Source organism: Takifugu flavidus, chromosome 19, assembly GCF_003711565.1.
Source record: "Takifugu flavidus isolate HTHZ2018 chromosome 19, ASM371156v2, whole genome shotgun sequence".
NCBI lineage: Eukaryota > Metazoa > Chordata > Actinopteri > Tetraodontiformes > Tetraodontidae > Takifugu > Takifugu flavidus.
In genome coordinates this window covers 684,673-704,158 of record NC_079538.1, presented here as the reverse complement: position 1 = coordinate 704,158, position 19,486 = coordinate 684,673, and the positions used below count along the sequence as shown (strand labels likewise).

Below are 19,486 nucleotides of genomic sequence, written 5' to 3'. Positions count from 1 at the left end.
GTTTGAGATCCATCTTTGTAGAGAACCAGGCTCCCTCAATCAACCAATCAATCAATCAATCAATCAATTTTTATAGCGTCTTTTACAATTAAAATTGTTTCAAGGCATTTTACAGAATCCCAGGGCCTAACCCCAGACAAGCAACAGTGGCAAGGAAAAACTCCCCTTTAACAGGAAGAAATCTTGAGCAGGACCAGGCTCATGTAGGGGGACCCTCCTGCTGATGGCCGGCTGGGTAGAGAGAGAGAAGGGGGGGACAGGTAGAATAGGTAGGAGAGGAGAGGAGAGGAGAGGAGAGGAGAGGAGAGCAGAGCAGAGGTAGAGGTAGAGGTAGAGGTAGAGGTAGAGGAGAGAATAGGCACACATACACCACAGAGTACATACAAAAATACATTATATTTAGTAAAATAGGTTGCTGGTAGAAAGAGGTTCAAACGCAGAAGCAATCAGTGCTAGAGGGTATTTGTTTTCGATTGTGATGTTATTCAGGCCTCTAATCAATGCATGGCCAGAGGGGCTTAGCTTTCTTTTCAATGAGAATCCCCGTTAAGAGGTGAGGAGGATGGTCGAATAATCCCTGCTGCTAGAGACTCCGATGTACTTTTCATTGCCTCCCTCTCAGGGCGCGAGAAGTTAAATAACTAACTGGGTGGAAGAAAAGCCCCTGTCAGCAACTCAATAGCACAGTCATAGGGTCAATGTGGAGGCAAAGAGAATGCCTTTTCTGTACTGAATACCTCAAAGATCATGGTATTTTTTGGGCACCTTGGAGAGATCGGGAGGTACTGGTGGGGCACATGGAGTGACTGAACCTCCTCCAAGAGTCAGTGCAGATCTGAGACAGAGGGAATGACAACACAAACTCCAACTCACCACCTTACCCTGTACCTAGTCAATATGAGGGTTATGGTGGCATAACCAAGGGTAACCCAGTACCATCTGGGTCTTGAATGCTGGAATGAAGTCTGTTCCGAATGGTTGCCAGAAGTGGGTGACCCAAGTGATGATTCTCCTGTCCAAGGCTATGGCGATGAAGGGTGACGGCAAGGGCTCCAGCGAGGAGCCAGCTTGCACAGCTAATTCCTTATCCAGAAGACTGTCCTGGGCTCTATCAATGCCTGGAGGGGGAGAACCAAACTTCCCACACATAATGACACTGGCAGTTGATCCAAGGGCAGGGGTTTTTCTAACATGGATTCCTGGCCCGCCAGTACCCCCACCACTATGATGGACCCACCCTTTTTGCCAAACCAAAATGAAGCGACAAGGTTGGCCACAGTATAGGCACTCACCTGCCTGGATTCTGCAGTAGTGTTCCTCCAAAGTTAATGTGGCACACCCCAGCTGTATTGGCTGCTCAACACCGACCAGAACCTTGACCGAGCTGGATGGCAGTCAGATGGAAGGGGAAGAAATTGAGGACACAGATGGAAAGGAGTGTGGGACTCTCGCCCCTGGCGTCTCACTCTCAGGTGCTGTCCAGCAAGATGAACGGGGAGAGAGGGAGTTCAGGTCCAGGGATTTGTCCAGAAGTATGAGTTCATCTTGCAGATATTCACTCAGCCCCTGCAAGGAAACGCTCCAAAGCGTGCTCGTTCCACCCGGAATCAGCCGCCAAAGTCCAAATCTCCACTAAAGTCTGCCATGGAACAATTTCCTTGGTGGAGGGACATTAGGCAGGTGGAGGAGTCTCTGGATTGGTCCAGATGATCGAACACCGCTTTCAGGCTCCCCTCCAACTCGGCGTAAGGCAATGTTCCCAGACAAGTGCGGGAGCTGACTGCCTCTGCCCATGCCAACACCTTACCTTGTAGCAGGCCAACTAGATAAGAAACTTTGAAGAAGTGGAATGAATGTGCCTTCTGCTGGGAAACTAACCGGCATTGAAGCAGAAACCCGACACCTATCCAGGTCCCCATGGAATGGCTCTGAGGTCGCAGACAGATGCTGCTGGCCTTCTGTGATGCGTCAACGCCACTGGCAGGGGAAACACTGGGGTAAGGAGTGGAAGCAGCAATCTATCATGGCCTTCGCCATGCATGTACTGTTCTCCACCAGGGCCTGTAACAGTTGTTCATGCTGTCCAAATAGGGCTTCCTGGCAGGACAAGGCAGGTTGTGCCTCTGCAGGGTTGATTGTGGCCAATTTGTTCCGTTAGGAGCGACAGACACAAACTGAACCCCAGAAGGCAGAGACATACACGACAGCCAAAGACAACTCCGAGGTGGGGAATCTCAGGAAACATGGTCGGGTCAGGCTGGGCGGCACAAACAGGCATCTGAGAGGTCGATGTGCAGAACAAGCAGACAATGAGTCCCAAGCTTAAAAAAGGACTCCAAAAGCTTACATGTAATCCAGAAAATCTAGGAGCCAGGTTGTACCACAAGGGGCTGAACATCAAATTGGAAAAGATGGAGGAGAAACCAAGGCTATTAAAATGGAAGGCAGATGGGTTGATTGTCCATCGATGCGAATCAGGTGTGCAGATTGATTGGAGTGAACTGGAGAGCAGTCCCACCCAGACTGAAAATAGACAGCCAAGGAAAAAACAGAAAATAAACAGAAAGGGAGGGGGAGACACATACTCGGGAACTACTAACAAACATAGGGCAAAATTACTCCATCAAGTATTTTGATATATGAAACTAATCCATTATCCCTGGTATACAATATATTTCTGTTGAAACAATCTGTTTTGGGATTATTTTTTGGGTGGCGCAGGGTTATTCTGGCTCCTTGTTCTCGCCCTGGGGCCAGTGGTCTGCCGGTGCTTTGGTTTTTCTGGTGGGTGGTGGCCATGGGTTGGGAAAGCTTGCACTCTCTGACTTTTGAGGCCTCTAGCCCGGATGTGCCGGGGCACCTGTTTTCTGGTCAGGTAGGATGTGTGTTGCCCATGATCATATAGTGGTGCCCCCTTTTTCTGTGGGGCCCCATCAGTGACCCTGGGGTTGGGGCCGGGTTTGTCCGTGGGGTGGTTGACCTTTCCTAAAGAGGTCATTGGGTGTTCTGTCTATCTGTCTGTCTATCTTGGAGTAACTTTTGATCAAAATTTGTCCTTTAACTCATACATCAAAATAGTCTCTAGAAGTGCCTTTTTTCACCTGAAGAACATCACAAGGATCAGGAAGCTACTGACGCGGCATGATGCTGAAAAGTTTGTCCAGCATTTGTTACTTCCAGGCTGGACTATTGTAATTCTTAATTATCAGGGTGTCCAAACAACTCTTTAAGAAGCCTCCAGGTGATCCAAAATGCTGCAGCTAGAGTTCTGACAGGTACTGACAAAAGATATCACATTACTCCTGTACTGGCGTCTCTTCATTGGCTGCCCGTTAAATTTAGAATAATTTTTAAAATCCTCCTTCTGACCTACAAGGTCCTCAGAGGCCTAGCTCCATCCTACCTAGAGGAGCTAGTGACACCTTACCAGCTCCACTCTCAGAATTCTGGTCTACTTGTGGTGGCCAGCGTCTCTAGAGGTAGAATGGGGGGGCGAGCATTTAGCTACCAGGCCCCCCTGCTGTGGAACCAGCTCCCTGTCCAGGTACGGGAGGCTGACTCCATCACTACTAAATTAAGCTTAAAACCTCCCTCTTTGAAAAAGCTTATTGTCACCAATTCTGTAGTTCCAGTTACTATCCTAAACAGACAAATTATCATACTTATGGGGTCGTCTAATCATTAGGTTAACATCTTCGTTACGCTGCTATAGGCCAAGGCTGCCAGGGTCCAGAAACATGATCACCTGACAGGCCTCTGTCACCCCAATGGGAAATGGCCTCCTCTCCTCTCCTCTCCTCCTCATCAAGAAGACTAGTGATGCTATTTCTTGTGTAGTTTTTTCAGCCCCCCCGCCTTCTGTATTCATCTACAGCTATCGCCGCCTTCAGAGCTGCATACTGACCTTCGACCCTGCTGACCCACTCAACTTGCACCTTACTTTACTTATTATAATGTACTTCTGTATGCATTATATGTATGTATGAATTGTATGGCATGATTTATGCCAATTCTCTCCTCTACCTCACCTCTCCTCTCCTCTCCTCTCCTACCTATTCTATCCTCTACCTGTCCTCCCTCCTTCTCCTCTCTCTACCCAGCTGGCCATCAGCAGGAGGGTCCCCCTACACGAGCATGGTCCTGCTCAAGGTTTCTTCCTGTTCAAGGGGAGTTTTTCCTTGCCACTGTTGCTTGTTTGGGGTTAGGCTCTGGGATTCTGTAAAGCGCCTAGAAACAATTTTGATTGTAAAAGACGCTATATAAATAAAGATTGAATGAAGGTTTTGTTGTGTTTGGTTTTACTGTTACTGTTGTCTGAATTTCTTTATCATTAACATGTGCTGTTGTATTATGTATGCAGATATCTGGTATATACATGTCTACATATGTATGTGTGTGTGTGTGTGTGTGTGCGTGTGCGTGTGTGTGTGTGTGTGTGAATGGATAGGTGATGGCAGGATGAATCTGTGAGTAAATTTGCCATGATGATCTCTCCCTCTGTTGTCTTTTCTCCTTTGTCCTTTTCTATTCTGTCTTTCTTCATTTTTAGTTGTGACAGAGGAAAATCTGTCTGACACACAGTAGGTATTAAGACAACAACACCTCTGCCTCACTGCTGCACATGGTGGAGGAAAAATTATGTAAATAAAATGACCCTGATATGTCAAACAGACCATGAGGATTCCTGTTCATCTCAAATACTTATATAACTGGCAACAGTAATTCAGCCAGACGATTCTCATTTCAAAAGTGGCATTGTGAGTGATATTGTTAACATTGGTCTGTTGCGCCGCTTTCCACCTCCACCTGTCACGACGTGAGTGGCAGTTCTGCAGCTGGCTGAATCAAGTCTACTGTACAACCACCGTCACAAGTGAGGCATAAACGTTTGCAATGGTAGCTCCTTGTAGTAGATGTTCTAGTAGGATCTGACCACCTAATTGGCCACCACTACCCTGGGGGGTGGAGACAACGCGCCACAGTGTCTTGAATGTGCTCCTAAAATGAACTTTATTTTGACAAAAAGTACGTTCCTGGGAAAAGTCGCTCATTCATCCACAGCCCTGCTCAGGTCCACTTTGATTGCTTGTGCGTTTCTCTGTCCTCTCAGACCCATCAGGTAGACCTGAGGTCTGGGCACGTTGCTCTCAGCGTCTCTTCTGCTCTGACTGGCGGCGTCCTTTGGCGGCCAGGTCTGCGTGGCGTTTTCTCGTCGCAGGGAACTCAGATGGGTCTGTGTCGACTGGGTTGCTTTGGTCAGCAGACGAGCCTGGAATGATAGGTATTCAAACACTGAGAATGAAACCGACTCCAGACTCCAACAGGTTTAGTAATTCCCAGAATTACTGTGTTACCACAAAAGTGTTCATTTTAATTTTGTTTGAGATTTTTTTTAAAAAGCCAACCGTATGGATGGCTTTCTTCCGCAGCTCCCAAGCGTTCCACTCATATGCCCTGACGATGTTTGTTGCTACGGGGTGGAGGACTGTCTGTGTGCCGCTCTCACACTTGCTGATGGGAGCTGAACTCTCTTCAGGCCACATCTGCAGCACAAACAGGCAAGATATTGATTGATTCATGTCTATGGCGAGGAGAAGGGTAGCATGACCAAAAATGAGGGCAACAATGTCCTGTGATGTTTCATTAGCACCAGAACACTCTTGTGCTACATTTCAGTAGCCTCTACAAACCTCCAAGTAGGAAAGCTGCTGCTGAAGTCTGAGCAGGTGAATGAGCTCAGGAGAACCCTTAACTTTCTCCTCCACCTCTGCAATGATGTCATCTGGCCTGGATGCAAAGTTTAAAGCAGCTTCTTTGGAGCTGAAAACGTAAAACTTCCCTTTGTGTTTAAGGACTCCAAGCTGTGGATTTCCTGCAGAAGAAACGTTATTTTATTATCGTTCCAGGCAGAGCTCTATCTTCAGTTCCTGCAATGGATATTGGAGCTCCATTAAATTTCTTTGAAATAATGGCGCGTAGATAAATGAACAAATGCTGAGTCGAACTATCAAATGGTTGTTAGTAGTTATTAGTTATAAGTAGTTATTAGTTTATCTTGTCAGAAGTTTGGCAACAGATTGAGATCAAACTCAACAACTGTTTCTAATTTTAGTCGGCAGAATCTTGAGCTTCATGACCCGACTGAGTGAGATAATAGTTGGACGGAGACCTTTCACAGGTTCCAGGGTGGAACCGGGGGCGGAGAAAAGAAGAGAAGCTTTCCACAATGTTTATATGAAAGAGAGAGCGATGGGACGGTACCTGGGAGCAGAAGCCCATCTCTGCTCACAAACGTGCAGCCACAGAATCCATTAAACTGCAACGGCAGATCCACAATGTCGGCTTCTCTTTCAGACAGCAGCCATTCACATGCCGTCATCTCAGGTACACTTATCGGCTCCTCTACAAGACCAAAGAAACAACTTCAAGAGGCTGAGACCTCCCTCAGCAGAAATGACCCCTCTGGATTCCAGAACTGTGGGAGACATCAGTTGGTACCTGATGATTGACCCATTCTCTCTTCGTCTGTCTTCACCTCCCAGTCCTTCAGCAAGCTGTCCAAATTAACTGCAGGGGAGAGGTCGTCCTGGGAGACGACAAAGGGCTGCAGATTCAACATGATGTTGTGGAGGATTTTCATCAGCTCGGCCTCCTCTTGGAGTCCACACCACAGACTGGACAGGGTCTTGAACAGGGGCTGTGGGACACATGGGGACGCTGGTTTGATCTACCTACCGTAGCTGACTCAGCACAAACATCAGCATGATTAAGGTGGCGCCCCTGGTAGCGCCGACATCTGTCGTGTAAAGACTTACAAAAACATTTGCTGTGTGCACAGCTCTCTTTGCCTTCACACGGTCCCTGAGTAGATTCATCTGTACTGAGAACTCCATCTGTAGCTCGCCCATGTGCGCGGCACACTGACGTGCACTGCTCTGGTGGAAAACAGAAAGCACGGACACATATGGATTCATCTACTCCAACGATCTTGATAGAGCGCCGACTGATTCTCTCACCACCAGAATTCTGAGGAAATCCTCGTACTGTCTGATGTTGTAGAGAGCCTGTTTGAGCAGCTGGACAGGGACGTTACAGCTGCCTCTCTGACCTTCCGGCGGCAGCAACTCCTCCAGCAGCGCCGTGTACTTCCCCACCAAACACTGTGATGCACTCAGCTCATGTTCAATGCCTTCAAAGCTCACTGCAAGAGTCCCATGAAGAGATGCAAGAACTGTAGAATATTTTCTTCTTTTTGATAATTATGACATCAAAAGCATCCTGCAGGCTCGTGTACTTAGAGGCTGCTGCTGCTCATCCATGCTGGCTTTGTTGAACAGGCAGATCCCAGTTACGATCCTGGTGAGCTCATCCAGCTGCTGCTCTTTGTCCTTCTTTAAGAGCGCCATGAACACTCCCACTTCAGTGTGAGGGAAAACACTTTGCAGGGCAGCTGCAGCAAGAGAGGAAGAGCAGAACTCATCATCAGTTGCAGCAAGTGCAGCCATTTGGTCTAAAAGGCTGTGCGCCCACTACAGGTGCGATGATGTCACTACAATCGAACCTTTGGCTTGGTTCACGTTTTTGACATCTGCAGGTGAGCCCACTTTGGAGCGCTGAAGGACATAAGAAGCTATTTTACTGTGCAGAGCATCAAACGCGTCCCTTGTTTTCAACCTGCTGTCAGTGATCTCTCTCCTTAGTGGGCTCATCCTCAACTCCACAGCCCCCCGGATCTGCTCAAGGAACTGACCTGCACGCACATACACATATTTTTTGTAAAATGGGATTAAATGCGTAAACACAATTTCAATTATTAAAATTATTTTAATCAAAATTTGTCACTTATGTTCATTTTTGTTCACTCGTAACAGCTGAACTAGATAAACTGGAATGAAACTAATAATAATCTTTGAGACTTACGATCAACACTAAGGCATTAACAAATGACCTCTTATGGAAATATAAAGTCTTTTTCTTGTACTTCTGAATAAGAATAATGACATGTCAATTTAAATACATTAGTATTATATGTCGTGGAACACTTACATCTGGAGATGTAAGTAGCAGCAAAATATTCTTGCATTTTGATTGTGTGGATGGATGGGCTGCACTTCTCTGTCAGTTTATTCAGACATAACTAGAACAAAAACAGTCGTACATAGATTTTACTGTTTCATTCTTCCCTCGGCCTAACTCATGTACAAACTGAAGACTATTAGATCATATATTTGACTGATATTATAGCTAATACATCTGGTAAAATAATTGAGCTTTGTTGCTTTAGACATGTTAGATTTAGTTGATTTAAAAGATGGTTCCATGCAACAAAACCTGCCGTTTATAGCTCTCATACTGCGACCACATTTCCCTTTGATGTGGTTTGATGAGTAGACGATTATGCTTGAGATGACACTTGATACCATACATGTTCTCACAGTATTCTGGTGTGTGTTGAGATGGCCACATGATTGTGTTGATTTTACAGTGAAACACTCCCTCACCTCTTTTAGTCTTTGTCTGTCTTCCTCATTCAGGCCCTGGTCAGCATTAAAGCCATTTCTTGGATCGGACAGAACCGATTTAACCTGAAAACAAATTAAAAATCAGACATTAAAAGAAATAGGTGCAGGAAACAACTTCAAAGAAGAGTCAGGACACTTTCAGAATCTTATTCTGGAGTCTATCATGTAACCTTGCAGATAGTTTTGCCGATTGCGTTAAATATTATATCAGATCATGTGAGATATTTTTCAGTTTATCATCATTACTATTATGTAATGAGACAAAGTTTCAATTTTTGCAATGTAAAACTGCTAACTGTGCTCATGTCATATCGTGAAGTAATCATCATTATCTGTGTGCATTGTGTTTAAGAATTGTAGCTGAAGTTAACCAGCTGGTCGTGGTTGGTTAGTTCCAGTTACTGACCATTAACTCCACCAACGTCTCCGACAGTTCGAATCCTCTTCCAGCGCACTGCTGTTGGAGTTCCAGGATCATCTTGAACCATCTATGTGTTGAGCCTGGACTGATGTGTCTCCCGGGTTTCCCACAGCCTCCTGAGGACAGGTTGCTTGGTAACCTGGAAATCCCGGCTGCATTACATGATACTGGCCACTAGAGGGGAGCAGGCAGAGAGTGAGTGTTGCAGAGTAGCAGTGCGTCTCAAAAATGAGAATGTCATCAAAAAGTTGATTTCAGTAATTCATTTTAAAAATAAAAATTCATATAGCTCCATTACACACACAGTTATAGCTGATAAAGACTACTGAGTACTGTGTGTCAGATTGTTTAAAACATTCAGAAACCGCCTCACACTTTTCTTTAACGGCACCATATTTGGTTGGTGTCTGAAAGAACAAATCCAGCTATTAATAAACATACATTAATATCATGATACAGTGTTTTCCTTCTTCCCTGCATTTTAGCAGACAGAACACTATTTTAGATGCCATGTCCACATTTGTTCTTCCTACACGCAGTAGGAAGTACCTCGAGTAACATGTTTTGTGCACCTTGCACTTCACAGCACACAGATTTAAGTGTTTTTGGTTTTCGGCATCTCACCTGGTTGAATTTTGTGTTTCTTTCCATTGTTGACTGTGATTGAAGTCCTTTGGTACCAGTAATTCAACCAGGTGAAATATGACATAGACGTGATATTGTATGTGGCTTTGAATCAAAGCTTCCTTAGTGTTTTAAAGGTTATCTGTCAAAGTTTCTTTAATCAATTGGTGTGGGTGTACGTGTGGTCACTGGTTGTTACATCGTTGATGTACTGCTATGTCAATGTTTAATTTTAATCATTATTAATCTAGGGTACAATGATCCTCACTTTGCATTGGGATGCCTGTTCAACATGGCGTTCACCCTACTGAGTGCACTATCAAAATGTATCAAAATGCTCCTACTGGCAAAGTGAGGACACTTTGTGAAGTGGGGCCATCTGGCTCATCTCTGCAACTTGAGGGGACTGTTTGAGGGTTAACACAATGTTTTTAAGGTTGAGATTAGAATTGGGTTTAGATAAAGGTTAGAGTTAAGGTCACAGGGTTAGTCGGGATGATCAGGGATCAAATCAAAACAAAAAGCAAATACACACCAGCAAACCAGGGTCCAGGTGAAGGCTTTGAGGTCGGTCTTACACATAGCTACGGAGGAGGAACACTTAATGCACAGTGGTAGACTGTTCCAGCATTTAGTGATGCTAGTTTTGCCTTGACTGGTTAGGAGTCCGGATCAGCTGGTCTAAGGGTGTGAGAGGCCGAAAGTGGCAGCAGAGGTCACAGATGACCTGGGGTGCCAGGTCACATAATGCTGGAAAACCAATAATAAAGCCTTAGACTCAGTTCTGTAGCTAGCTATTAGCATTGGCAACAACGTCAGTATGGTTGGGACGTGAAAGTCTCACAGTGGCATTCTAAAGTGGGTGAAGAGGAGAGAGGACATCTGGCTGATGCCTGAGCAGAGCAGGTTGCCGTCACTCTTTCAGCTCGTTACCTGAACAAACATATTTCGATTTGGCTATTTCTAAATTGGGAAAAGGTATAGTTGTGTCACCTGCATACCAAAGGTAAGAGCTGGTGTTTCTGGAGGATGCAACTGAGTAGGAGCATGTATGAACCAAAAAAGATGGAGCCTAAGATGGAATTCCTGCAGCACGCCACATGTGATTGCAACAGGTGAGGAATAAAGGTCACCAGTGTGCTGACTCCGGTTTTGTTCACCTGGTTCCTGCTTTTCTCCGCTTCTTTCTTCAGGTAGAAAACAGGAGGCAGTCAGTGAGAGGCCAGAACTGAGTGTTGTGAAAACATTTTTTCACAAGTTTAGATAGAAATCTGTTTGAAAGGTAGGAAGCAATTCCATGGGGGTGATAGCGGTGATACCGTCCAGATGCTTGAGCTGGCTCAGGAGAATAGACTGGCAGACTAGCAAAAGCAGAGTTGAGGTCTAAGAGGATTAATGAGGCAGATTTGTGAGAATCAAGGGAGAGTATCAGAACACTGGTGACTGTGTGCTGTGATGGCCCTGAAGCCCGACTCAAACATGTCCAAACGTGATTATTATGTAGAAAGGACACGAGCTGGGAGTAGGCAGTTCTCGCTTGAAAGTGGCTTTGAAATCAGGCTTATTTTTTCCTTTTACTAACAGGCTGAACATCTGCATGTCTTAAAATCTGACGTAAAAATCTCCTAAAAGCTTCTGAGATATGTGACTATTGATTATATGCCTACCTGCCTGGTGGTCTAAGTAGACGTCATCTTATCACGTTTAATCCTACCAAAGTACACTTTTGTATTGTTTTAAATTGTTTTATTGTATTTATGTGCCTCAATTTCTGCCAAAAGACCAAAAGATAGAAGTTAGCTTTATGCTATAATCTGGTCGAGTGATCAAACGGCATCATTTATATTGAGCTGTACGCTGTCCCTTTTGAAAATAAAGACTGAAGGATTTACAGCAGGATGGAGCTGAACCATCAGCTATTCTGCTGTTAATGAGGACTGAGACCCTGGAGCTTACACAGTTGAACATCTCCCTCAACAGGTATGTTTTAACATTGTCCAAGGAGCAAGTGGTCAGCGTTGTCCACATTAAGCCAGATTTGGAGTTTGGATTTGACATTCCTAGGGGATCAACAGTCATAGATAAGAGCGCAGGTGGAATTCAGCAGGGTTTGTAACATCAGAGAACAGATACGAGGCTGCAAAGGCTTCTGGGAATTTGGTAGCAGCAGAACCTACTGCACAAAAGATCTGAGGTGCTGTCGGTCACAGCCAGAGAGGGACAAGTCCGACCATGAACACCAGGGCTGACGTGGGACCACGGTTATGGGATGGCCCAGAAACAAACTGCACAATTTTGAGGGGTCGTTAGTGGCTTTGCTATAGAATGCAAACACATCAACATGAAAACAAAGATCACTAGAGATGAAAATTTTATCATGATTCAACGCAACTGAGGACGGAAACTCAGAGAACATGGTGAAGAACGTAGAAGCCAGCCAAGGAAATTGGGGGGGGGGGGGGGATAAACCACAACAAAGAGGGCTGGATGTGAAGCAGACACATGGAGGGAATATCCATGTCTTCAACACGTGGTCCTCCACAGCTACACAACTTTGTGATGAGGAATCTAGATGATGTGGAACTCTACATTTGAATGGTCACTCAAGACACTCCATCGGATTTTTGCCGCCGCCAAACGGCGATTTCTCAGAATCTGTTGTCGTATCAATGCACAGACGTCGCAGCACACCGTTCCTGATCCAGCTGCATGTTTTTGTGTCTCTAAGACAATCAAAGCTGCCTGTGAGGTGCTGAAATTTAGGATACAATCCTAGAATAAATGTCTCTTAGAACACCGTTCCCAGTGTGAAAATCTTTATTGACAACTTTGAAAAACTGCATGATTTCTACTATCTTTGTCCTTGCAGTGATGGAGTATCATGCTAACATTAACCTTTAACATTAAAGCCTCATTCATCCACAGCCCTGCTCAGGTCCACTTTGATTGCTTGTGCATCTCTCTGTCCTCTCAGACCCATCAGGTAGACCTGAGGTCTGGGCACGTTGCTCTCAGCATCTCTTCTGCTCTGACTGGCGGCGTCCTTCGGAGGCCAGGTCTGCGTGGCGTTTTCTCGTCGCAGGGAACTCAGATGGGTCTGTGTCGACTGGGTTGCTTTGGTCAGCAGATTAGCCTGGAAACACGAAATGTCTGATTATTGTGTGTCATTTCCCTCTCTAAGAGGGTTTTTGGGACGCAGCATAGTTAGTGCTGACCAGTCTGATGGCTTTCTTCCGCAGCTCCCAAGCGTTCCACTCATACGTCCTGACGATGTTTGTTGCTACGGGGTGGAGGACTGTCTGTGTGCCGCTCTCACACTTGCTGATGGGAGCTGAACTCTCTTCAGGCCACATCTGCAGCACAAACAGGCAGGATATTGATTAATTCATGTCTATGGCGAGGAGAAGCATGACCAAAAATGAGGACAACAATGTCCTGTGATGTTTCATTAGCACCAGAACACTCTTGTGCTACATTTCAGTAGCCTCTACAAACCTCCAAGTAGGAAAGCTGCTGCTGAAGTCTGAGCAGGTGAATGAGCTCAGGAGAACCCTTAACTTTCTCCTCCACCTCTGCAATGATGTCATCTGGCCTGGATGCAAAGTTTAAAGCAGCTTCTTTGGAGCTGAAAACGTAAAACTTCCCTTTGTGTTTAAGGACTCCAAGCTGTGGATTTCCTGCAGAAGAAACGTTATTTTATTATTGTTCCGAGGGAGTTCATTTGCCATTGTGATTGACAATATTTGCTCTTAAGACCTCAAATTAGGTCAGGATGAACAAACGTTATCACTTAACTCTAATATTAATGTACAATTTACAGATCCATTCTATGTGTCTGTATGTGGCATTGTTGTCCTACATGCTCTGTACCAAAATACTCATTTTACTAGCAAAGTGAGAAAACTTTTGTAATGGAGGCCATTTTGATTGGTCCTCACATCATTAAAGGTGAGTCTAAGGGTCTTGGCATTACAGTTGAGGTTAGAATTTGGCTGACTAGTGTAGGGGTCAGGGTAATTAGCCGGGAGATGTCAAGGCTACGAAAGTCCTCGCAACGATAACACCCAAGGATGTGAGTGGTGGGACAGTACCTGGGAGCAGAAGCCCATCTCTGCTCACAAATGTGCAGCCACAGAATCCATTAAACTGCAATGGCAGATCCACAATGTCGGCTTCTCTTTCAGACAGCAGCCATTCACATGCCGTCATCTCAGGTACACTTATCGGCTCCTCTACAAGACCAAAGAAACAACTTCAAGAGGCTGAGACCTCCCTCAGCAGAAATGACCCCCTGGATTCCAGAACTGTGGGAGACATCAGTTGGTACCTGATGATTGACCCATTCTCTCTTCGCCTGTCTTCACCTCCCAGTCCTTCAGCAAGCTGTCCAAATCAACTGCAGGGGAGAGGTCGTCCTGGGAGACGACAAAGGGCTGCAGATTCAACATGATGTTGTGGAGGATTTTCATCAGCTCGGCCTCCTCTTGGAGTCCACACCACAGACTGGACAGGGTCTTGAACAGGGGCTGTGGGACACATGGGGACGCTGGTTTGATCTACCTACCGTAGCTGACTCAGCACAAACATCAGCATGATTAAGGTGGCGCCCCTGGTAGCGCCGACATCTGTCGTGTAAAGACTTACAAAAACATTTGCTGTGTGCACAGCTCTCTTTGCCTTCACACGGTCCCTGAGTAGATTCATCTGTACTGAGAACTCCATCTGTAGCTCGCCCATGTGTGCGGCACACTGACGTGCACTGCTCTGGTGGAAAACAGAAAGCACGGACACATATGGATTCATCTACTCCAACGATCTTGATAGAGCGCCGACTGATTCTCTCACCACCAGAATTCTGAGGAAATCCTCGTACTGTCTGATGTTGTAGAGAGCCTGTTTGAGCAGCTGGACGGGGACGTTACAGCTGCCTCTCTGACCTTCCGGCGGCAGCAACTCCTCCAGCAGCGCCGTGTACTTCCCCACCAAACACTGTGATGCACTCAGCTCATGTTCGATGCCTTCAAAGCTCACTGCAAGAGTCCCATGAAGAGATGCAAGAACTGTAGAATATTTTCTTCTTTTTGATAATTATGACATCAAAAGCATCCTGCAGGCTCGTGTACTTAGAGGCTGCTGCTGCTCATCCATGCTGGCTTTGTTGAACAGGCAGATCCCAGTTACGATCCTGGTGAGCTCATCCAGCTGCTGCTCTTTGTCCTTCTTTAAGAGCGCCATGAACGCTCCCACTTCAGTGTGAGGGAAAACACTTTGCAGGGCAGCTGCAGCAAGAGAGGAAGAGCAGAACTCATCATCAGTTGCAGCCATTGGGTCTGAAAGGCCAAGCGCCCCCTACAGATGCGATTGTGTCACTGCAACCGAACCTTTGGCTTGGTTCACGTTGTTGACCTCTGCAGGTGAGCCCACGTTGGACCATTGAAGGACGTAAGAAGCTATTTTACTGTGCAGAGCATCAAACGCGTCCCTTGTTTCCAACCTGCTGTCAGTGATCTCTCTCCTCAGTGGGCTCATCCTCAACTCCACAGCCCCCCGGATCTGCTCAAGGAACTGACCTGCATCCCCCCCCCCCCCCCCCCCCCCCCCCACACACACACACACACACACGCACACAGTTGTGTAAAATGTCAGAATTTGAAATGCAACAAAATCTCATGCGGCCATAAATATCAAACTATTTTATCTACAGGTGCCTTTCAAGGTTCTAAAAGGTCATTTAAAGATCATTAAAACATGCAATCATAAATGTAAAAAAATCCTTCAAATTTGGACCCTTTATGAAGGGAGGGCCTTTATAAATCTGAGGGCGTGCCTTCCAGAAATTGAAAATCTGAGTCCCACGGTGGACTAAATGGTGGAGAGGAAGCAGGTAGATGATGACCTGAGCATACAGGAGGGTGTGTAGGTGTCTCGGAGTTCTGGGAGTTGATGGGGAGCAAGACTATGGAGGGATCTGAAGGTGAGGAGCAAAATAATAAGGAAAAAAGTAAAGAAAATACAGACGTCAACTGGAAGCGAAGGACGCTGTCTGGGAAGTGATCTGGTGATCTGGAGATAATATGGGAACCTGAGTATAGATTGTGAAGGGATTTATGGAGGAAACATCACACTGATCTAGTCAGGACGTGACGAGTGCATTAACTAATATGATAGTGCTGTTTAGGGTGAGTGATGGAGCGAGGCGGGTAATATCAGAGGTGGAAGTGTGCAGGTGATGGCATGGATGCAAGCGTGCTGGTGAGGATGACACCCACCCAGAGTCTTAACCTGGTGGGAGGAGCTGATAGTGGGCCATCACTGTGTAAGTTGTGGCTGTGAGCTTTGGAGAGTGTTGGCACCAATTAAGGAGCATTGTTTTATCACTACTGTATAATGTTTGAGAAAGTTGTGGGAAAACCAGTTTTAATGTGACCGAGCCAGTCAAACAGGGAAGAGGGAGGAAACATGGCAGCTGGCCTGGAAGAGAGTTGCATAGCATCTTGTCATTGCAGAGTGGTAGAAGATAGAGAATGAAGAGGAGGGGCCCGAGGACAGAGCCTTAGGGGACCCCACTGTTTACTGGGGAGGGATTGGGGACTCTAACTGAACAAGCTGCAGATGGCCAAAGTGTTAGGAGAAGCAGGAAAGAGGTGTGAATTCTAACCCGAGAAAAGTCAGGCAGTGAAGGAGGGGGTGATGGGAGAGCGGGTCAGAGGTCCATGAGGATGAGAATGTTGCCAGGAGAGTCTGTTGCCATGGGTAGGTCGCTATAGCTTATTGTGGGTTAAGATGACTCTGGACCTGGCCCACAACTACTTTTTTGGGATTTTAGAGAAAAGTGGGAACTAACTGGTCAGAAATTATGAAAGTCATTAGGGTCAGAACCAGGTTTTGGGATATTGGAATTATTATTGCAGTTCTGAGGGATGAGGAGTTGAGCCAGAGGAAAGGGAGCAGTGAATGATGTCAGCGATGAGCGAGGGGAGAGACAAAGCTTGACAAGGTCTGTGGGTGGACATCTGTCTACAGGTGGACAACCTTGATTTTATTATGAGAGGATATTGAACCACTGGTTGGGAGACTGAAGCTGAAAAATGAGGACGGAGGGTGGGCACGGATGGACAGGGTAACTGATGTGGATCTATTTGGGGTTGTAAATGGGACAGACCAGGTTTTCAAGTGTGTGGAGTCTGAAATAGTTCCAAGGTTTTAGACCAGTGCAGCAGATGAGCTCCAAGAATGAGTGGGACAGGTGGTCGTCCGAAGCTGAATAACCTTCTGAATCCTAGCCAGATTGAGCAGTTCAAGTGCCCTTAAGTGTTGTTAAGTATAATAATAACGATTGTTTTTATAAGTGTCATACTTACATTTGGACGTGTAAGTTGCAGCAAAATATTCTTGCATTTTGATTGTATGGATGGATGGGTTGCACTTTTCCGTCAGTTTATTCAGACATAACTGGAATAAATAGAGTCACACAGATGTTACGGTTCATTTCACAGGGAGAAGATCTGTTGGGATCTCAGGATGTAGCAGCAAACTGCTGCACTTGGTATTTGTCTCGCTGTCTTGTAGTGGATTTTAACAAACATGTTAAAGAACTGAAGAACTGAAGAAGCCTTCTGGATAGAAGTTGAAACGTCTTCAAGAGAAGAAACCCAGTCCAGTTGACATAGAAAACTACCTTGGAACAAACATGTTCTCGGGAATTTTTGTAGCTGGTTTGTTTAAACTGAATTTACCGGTACAACAAATTTAAGCAACATGTTGGAATCCCAGAAACTTTCCCACAAAGTCTCAATAACTGTAAAAACTATTTTTTTCACCATATAACTGTGAAATTGTAGATTTCATGGAGACAACAAAGACCAAAAAAAATATTTGACATCAATAAAATCACATTCTTTTCAAGACATCATTCTATACAGTAAAAAACGATCTCACTTTCGCAACAAATTCCTCTGTATGGAATCGGCCTTCAGAAAGGTTTTAAAACACTTTTAGGTTTTAACATTGTTGCTGTCCATGTAATCCTGGTGATTTCTATTTAATTCTCTCCCTCACCTCCTCTAGTCTGTGTCTCTCTTCTTCCGTCAGGCCCTGGTCAGCATTCAAGTTGTTTTTTGAGTCGGACAGAACCGATTTAACCTAAAAACATCAAAAGTATAAGAAAGAACAACTTTAAAGAGGAACACTTCCAGAACCTTTTTGTCTTTTTGCTGGCACACTGTTAACGTAGTGGTGATGCTTCTAGCCTTTTGTGTTAAAATCTGCAGTTTATGTGAATTGGGGTAATTAATTTAAGATTTGTTTAGGATCTTAATCCGTCATCCAAGTCTGATCCATGGGTTCTATCATTTTATCAACTGATTCTCATCACTAGATGTTCATTTTAGTTCCCCTTTAAACATTTAACAGTTGTAAAGTATTAGAAGTGTAAAAGCGAACTTTGATTACAAATGTATGGAACATTACACTGTTTTACATCGCAAAAAAGGGACTTTCATGTCGTCACATAATAGCTGTCATTTAGTTTGCATTACTAGTAATTGAAAAAGAGATCTTACATTGTCCAGTATAATGTTATCTGCAAGAGTGCCACCATGTAAAATACTCAGTTATAATTGTGTTTAAGAATTGTAGCTGAAGTTAACCAGCTGGTCGTGGTAGGTTAGTTCCAGTTACTGACCATTAACGCCACCAAAGTCTTCGACAGTTCAGATCCTCTTCCAGCGCACTGCTGTTGAAGTTCCAGGATCATCTTCTTAACAAAGCTTTCTGTCTGAAATGCCATTTCTCTTTGTAGTTTCCTACTGTGAGGTGAACCTGGGCTGATGTCCTCCGTTGTTGCTTGTTGCTGTTTGACTGGTTGCTTGGCGACCACGAAATCCCGACTGCAGTACACAAAAATAGCCACTAGAGGGCAGTAGAAAAGTGATTGTTGCAGATTTAAGAGTGCGTCTCAATTCAGTAATTCAATTTGAAGCCAATTCATTTAGCCTCAACACACGCCGAACGATATATTTCGAGGTTTTGTGTGACTATGTTAAGTTTGACATTCACCAACAGGAAAATATTAGTGTAATACATTTGAAAAAGCAAGAATGCGGTAGCGTAACATACATGTTGAAAATGCACAGTTCAGTTCAAGGATAGCCAAATTGAATCAGGATTAAATATTTTGGTGATTTAGTTAATAAAAACATGAAAGATTGTGAAGGTGATACAAGCAATAAAAATTTACCACCGGTAACGTAAGGAAGCATAAAGGTTCTCAAATCCTGGAATCAATCCTTGAACAGATGACAAAACAAGGTTTTTTTATCCAGATTGCTGGAAGAATGAACCAGTTTATGATCCCAACTATCATATGTTTGACATATGCAACAAATGCAGCAATCACATCATTAAATGGGCTCAAGATGAATTTCTGCACGATGCATTCCAGAAATGTCAAGCTGAATAAAGTTTAATGTTTAAGTACCCTGAAGTTGCATTAATGTGAAGTACAAGAGAGTGTTGATTAAAATATTTATTATAAAAAAAGGCTTGACATAAATAGTATTATTTGTGTGAACATGCGGGAGATTCAGTTCAAAGAACATCTTGGAGACTGACATCACATCTTGGTCTCTGCAGGGAGCTGAGAGTTCAGATCAATCAAAAGTGGTTTGTCTCAAACAGAAAAACATGCAGACACAACATGCAAAAAAGGTGAGACTCCAGAAACATGCAGGGAGATGATGTCATGCTTAAAGTTGGAAAAGGGAAAAAAAACATGTCAGTGTTATCAGCCAAACCTCCTGTAGTGATGAATGGAGCAGTTCGACAGGCCAGGAATACCACGTAAACGCACCAACACAATTAGGATCATTTTAGAAAGTCACAGCACTCAGGTAGAAAAATATAGACAATGTACAACGCA

At 44.8% G+C, this 19,486-nt stretch overlaps 2 protein-coding genes across 2 annotated transcripts; both read right to left on the bottom strand.

Moving 5' to 3' along the window:
• Nucleotides 1–4,816: 4,816 nt before the first annotated feature.
• LOC130516528 (cilia- and flagella-associated protein 206-like) lies at nucleotides 4,817–9,000 on the bottom strand. The gene is made up of 12 exons (XM_057017641.1): nucleotides 8,929–9,000; nucleotides 8,502–8,585; nucleotides 8,047–8,137; nucleotides 7,562–7,783; nucleotides 7,295–7,450; nucleotides 7,017–7,201; nucleotides 6,816–6,935; nucleotides 6,499–6,697; nucleotides 6,262–6,402; nucleotides 5,691–5,872; nucleotides 5,406–5,543; nucleotides 4,817–5,269 (listed from the first exon to the last, which is right to left on the bottom strand). The coding sequence occupies exons 1-12, from the start codon at nucleotides 8,998–9,000 to the stop codon at nucleotides 5,048–5,050; spliced, it is 1,812 nt and encodes a 603-aa protein (XP_056873621.1). The 3' UTR covers nucleotides 4,817–5,047.
• Nucleotides 9,001–12,366: 3,366 nt separating this feature from the next.
• On the bottom strand, nucleotides 12,367–18,582 carry LOC130516032 (cilia- and flagella-associated protein 206-like). The gene is made up of 12 exons (XM_057016778.1): nucleotides 18,251–18,582; nucleotides 17,626–17,709; nucleotides 16,929–17,019; nucleotides 14,949–15,137; nucleotides 14,691–14,846; nucleotides 14,413–14,597; nucleotides 14,212–14,331; nucleotides 13,895–14,093; nucleotides 13,659–13,799; nucleotides 13,063–13,244; nucleotides 12,783–12,920; nucleotides 12,367–12,700 (listed from the first exon to the last, which is right to left on the bottom strand). The coding sequence occupies exons 1-12, from the start codon at nucleotides 18,353–18,355 to the stop codon at nucleotides 12,479–12,481; spliced, it is 1,812 nt and encodes a 603-aa protein (XP_056872758.1). The 5' UTR covers nucleotides 18,356–18,582; the 3' UTR covers nucleotides 12,367–12,478.
• Nucleotides 18,583–19,486: the final 904 nt, after the last annotated feature.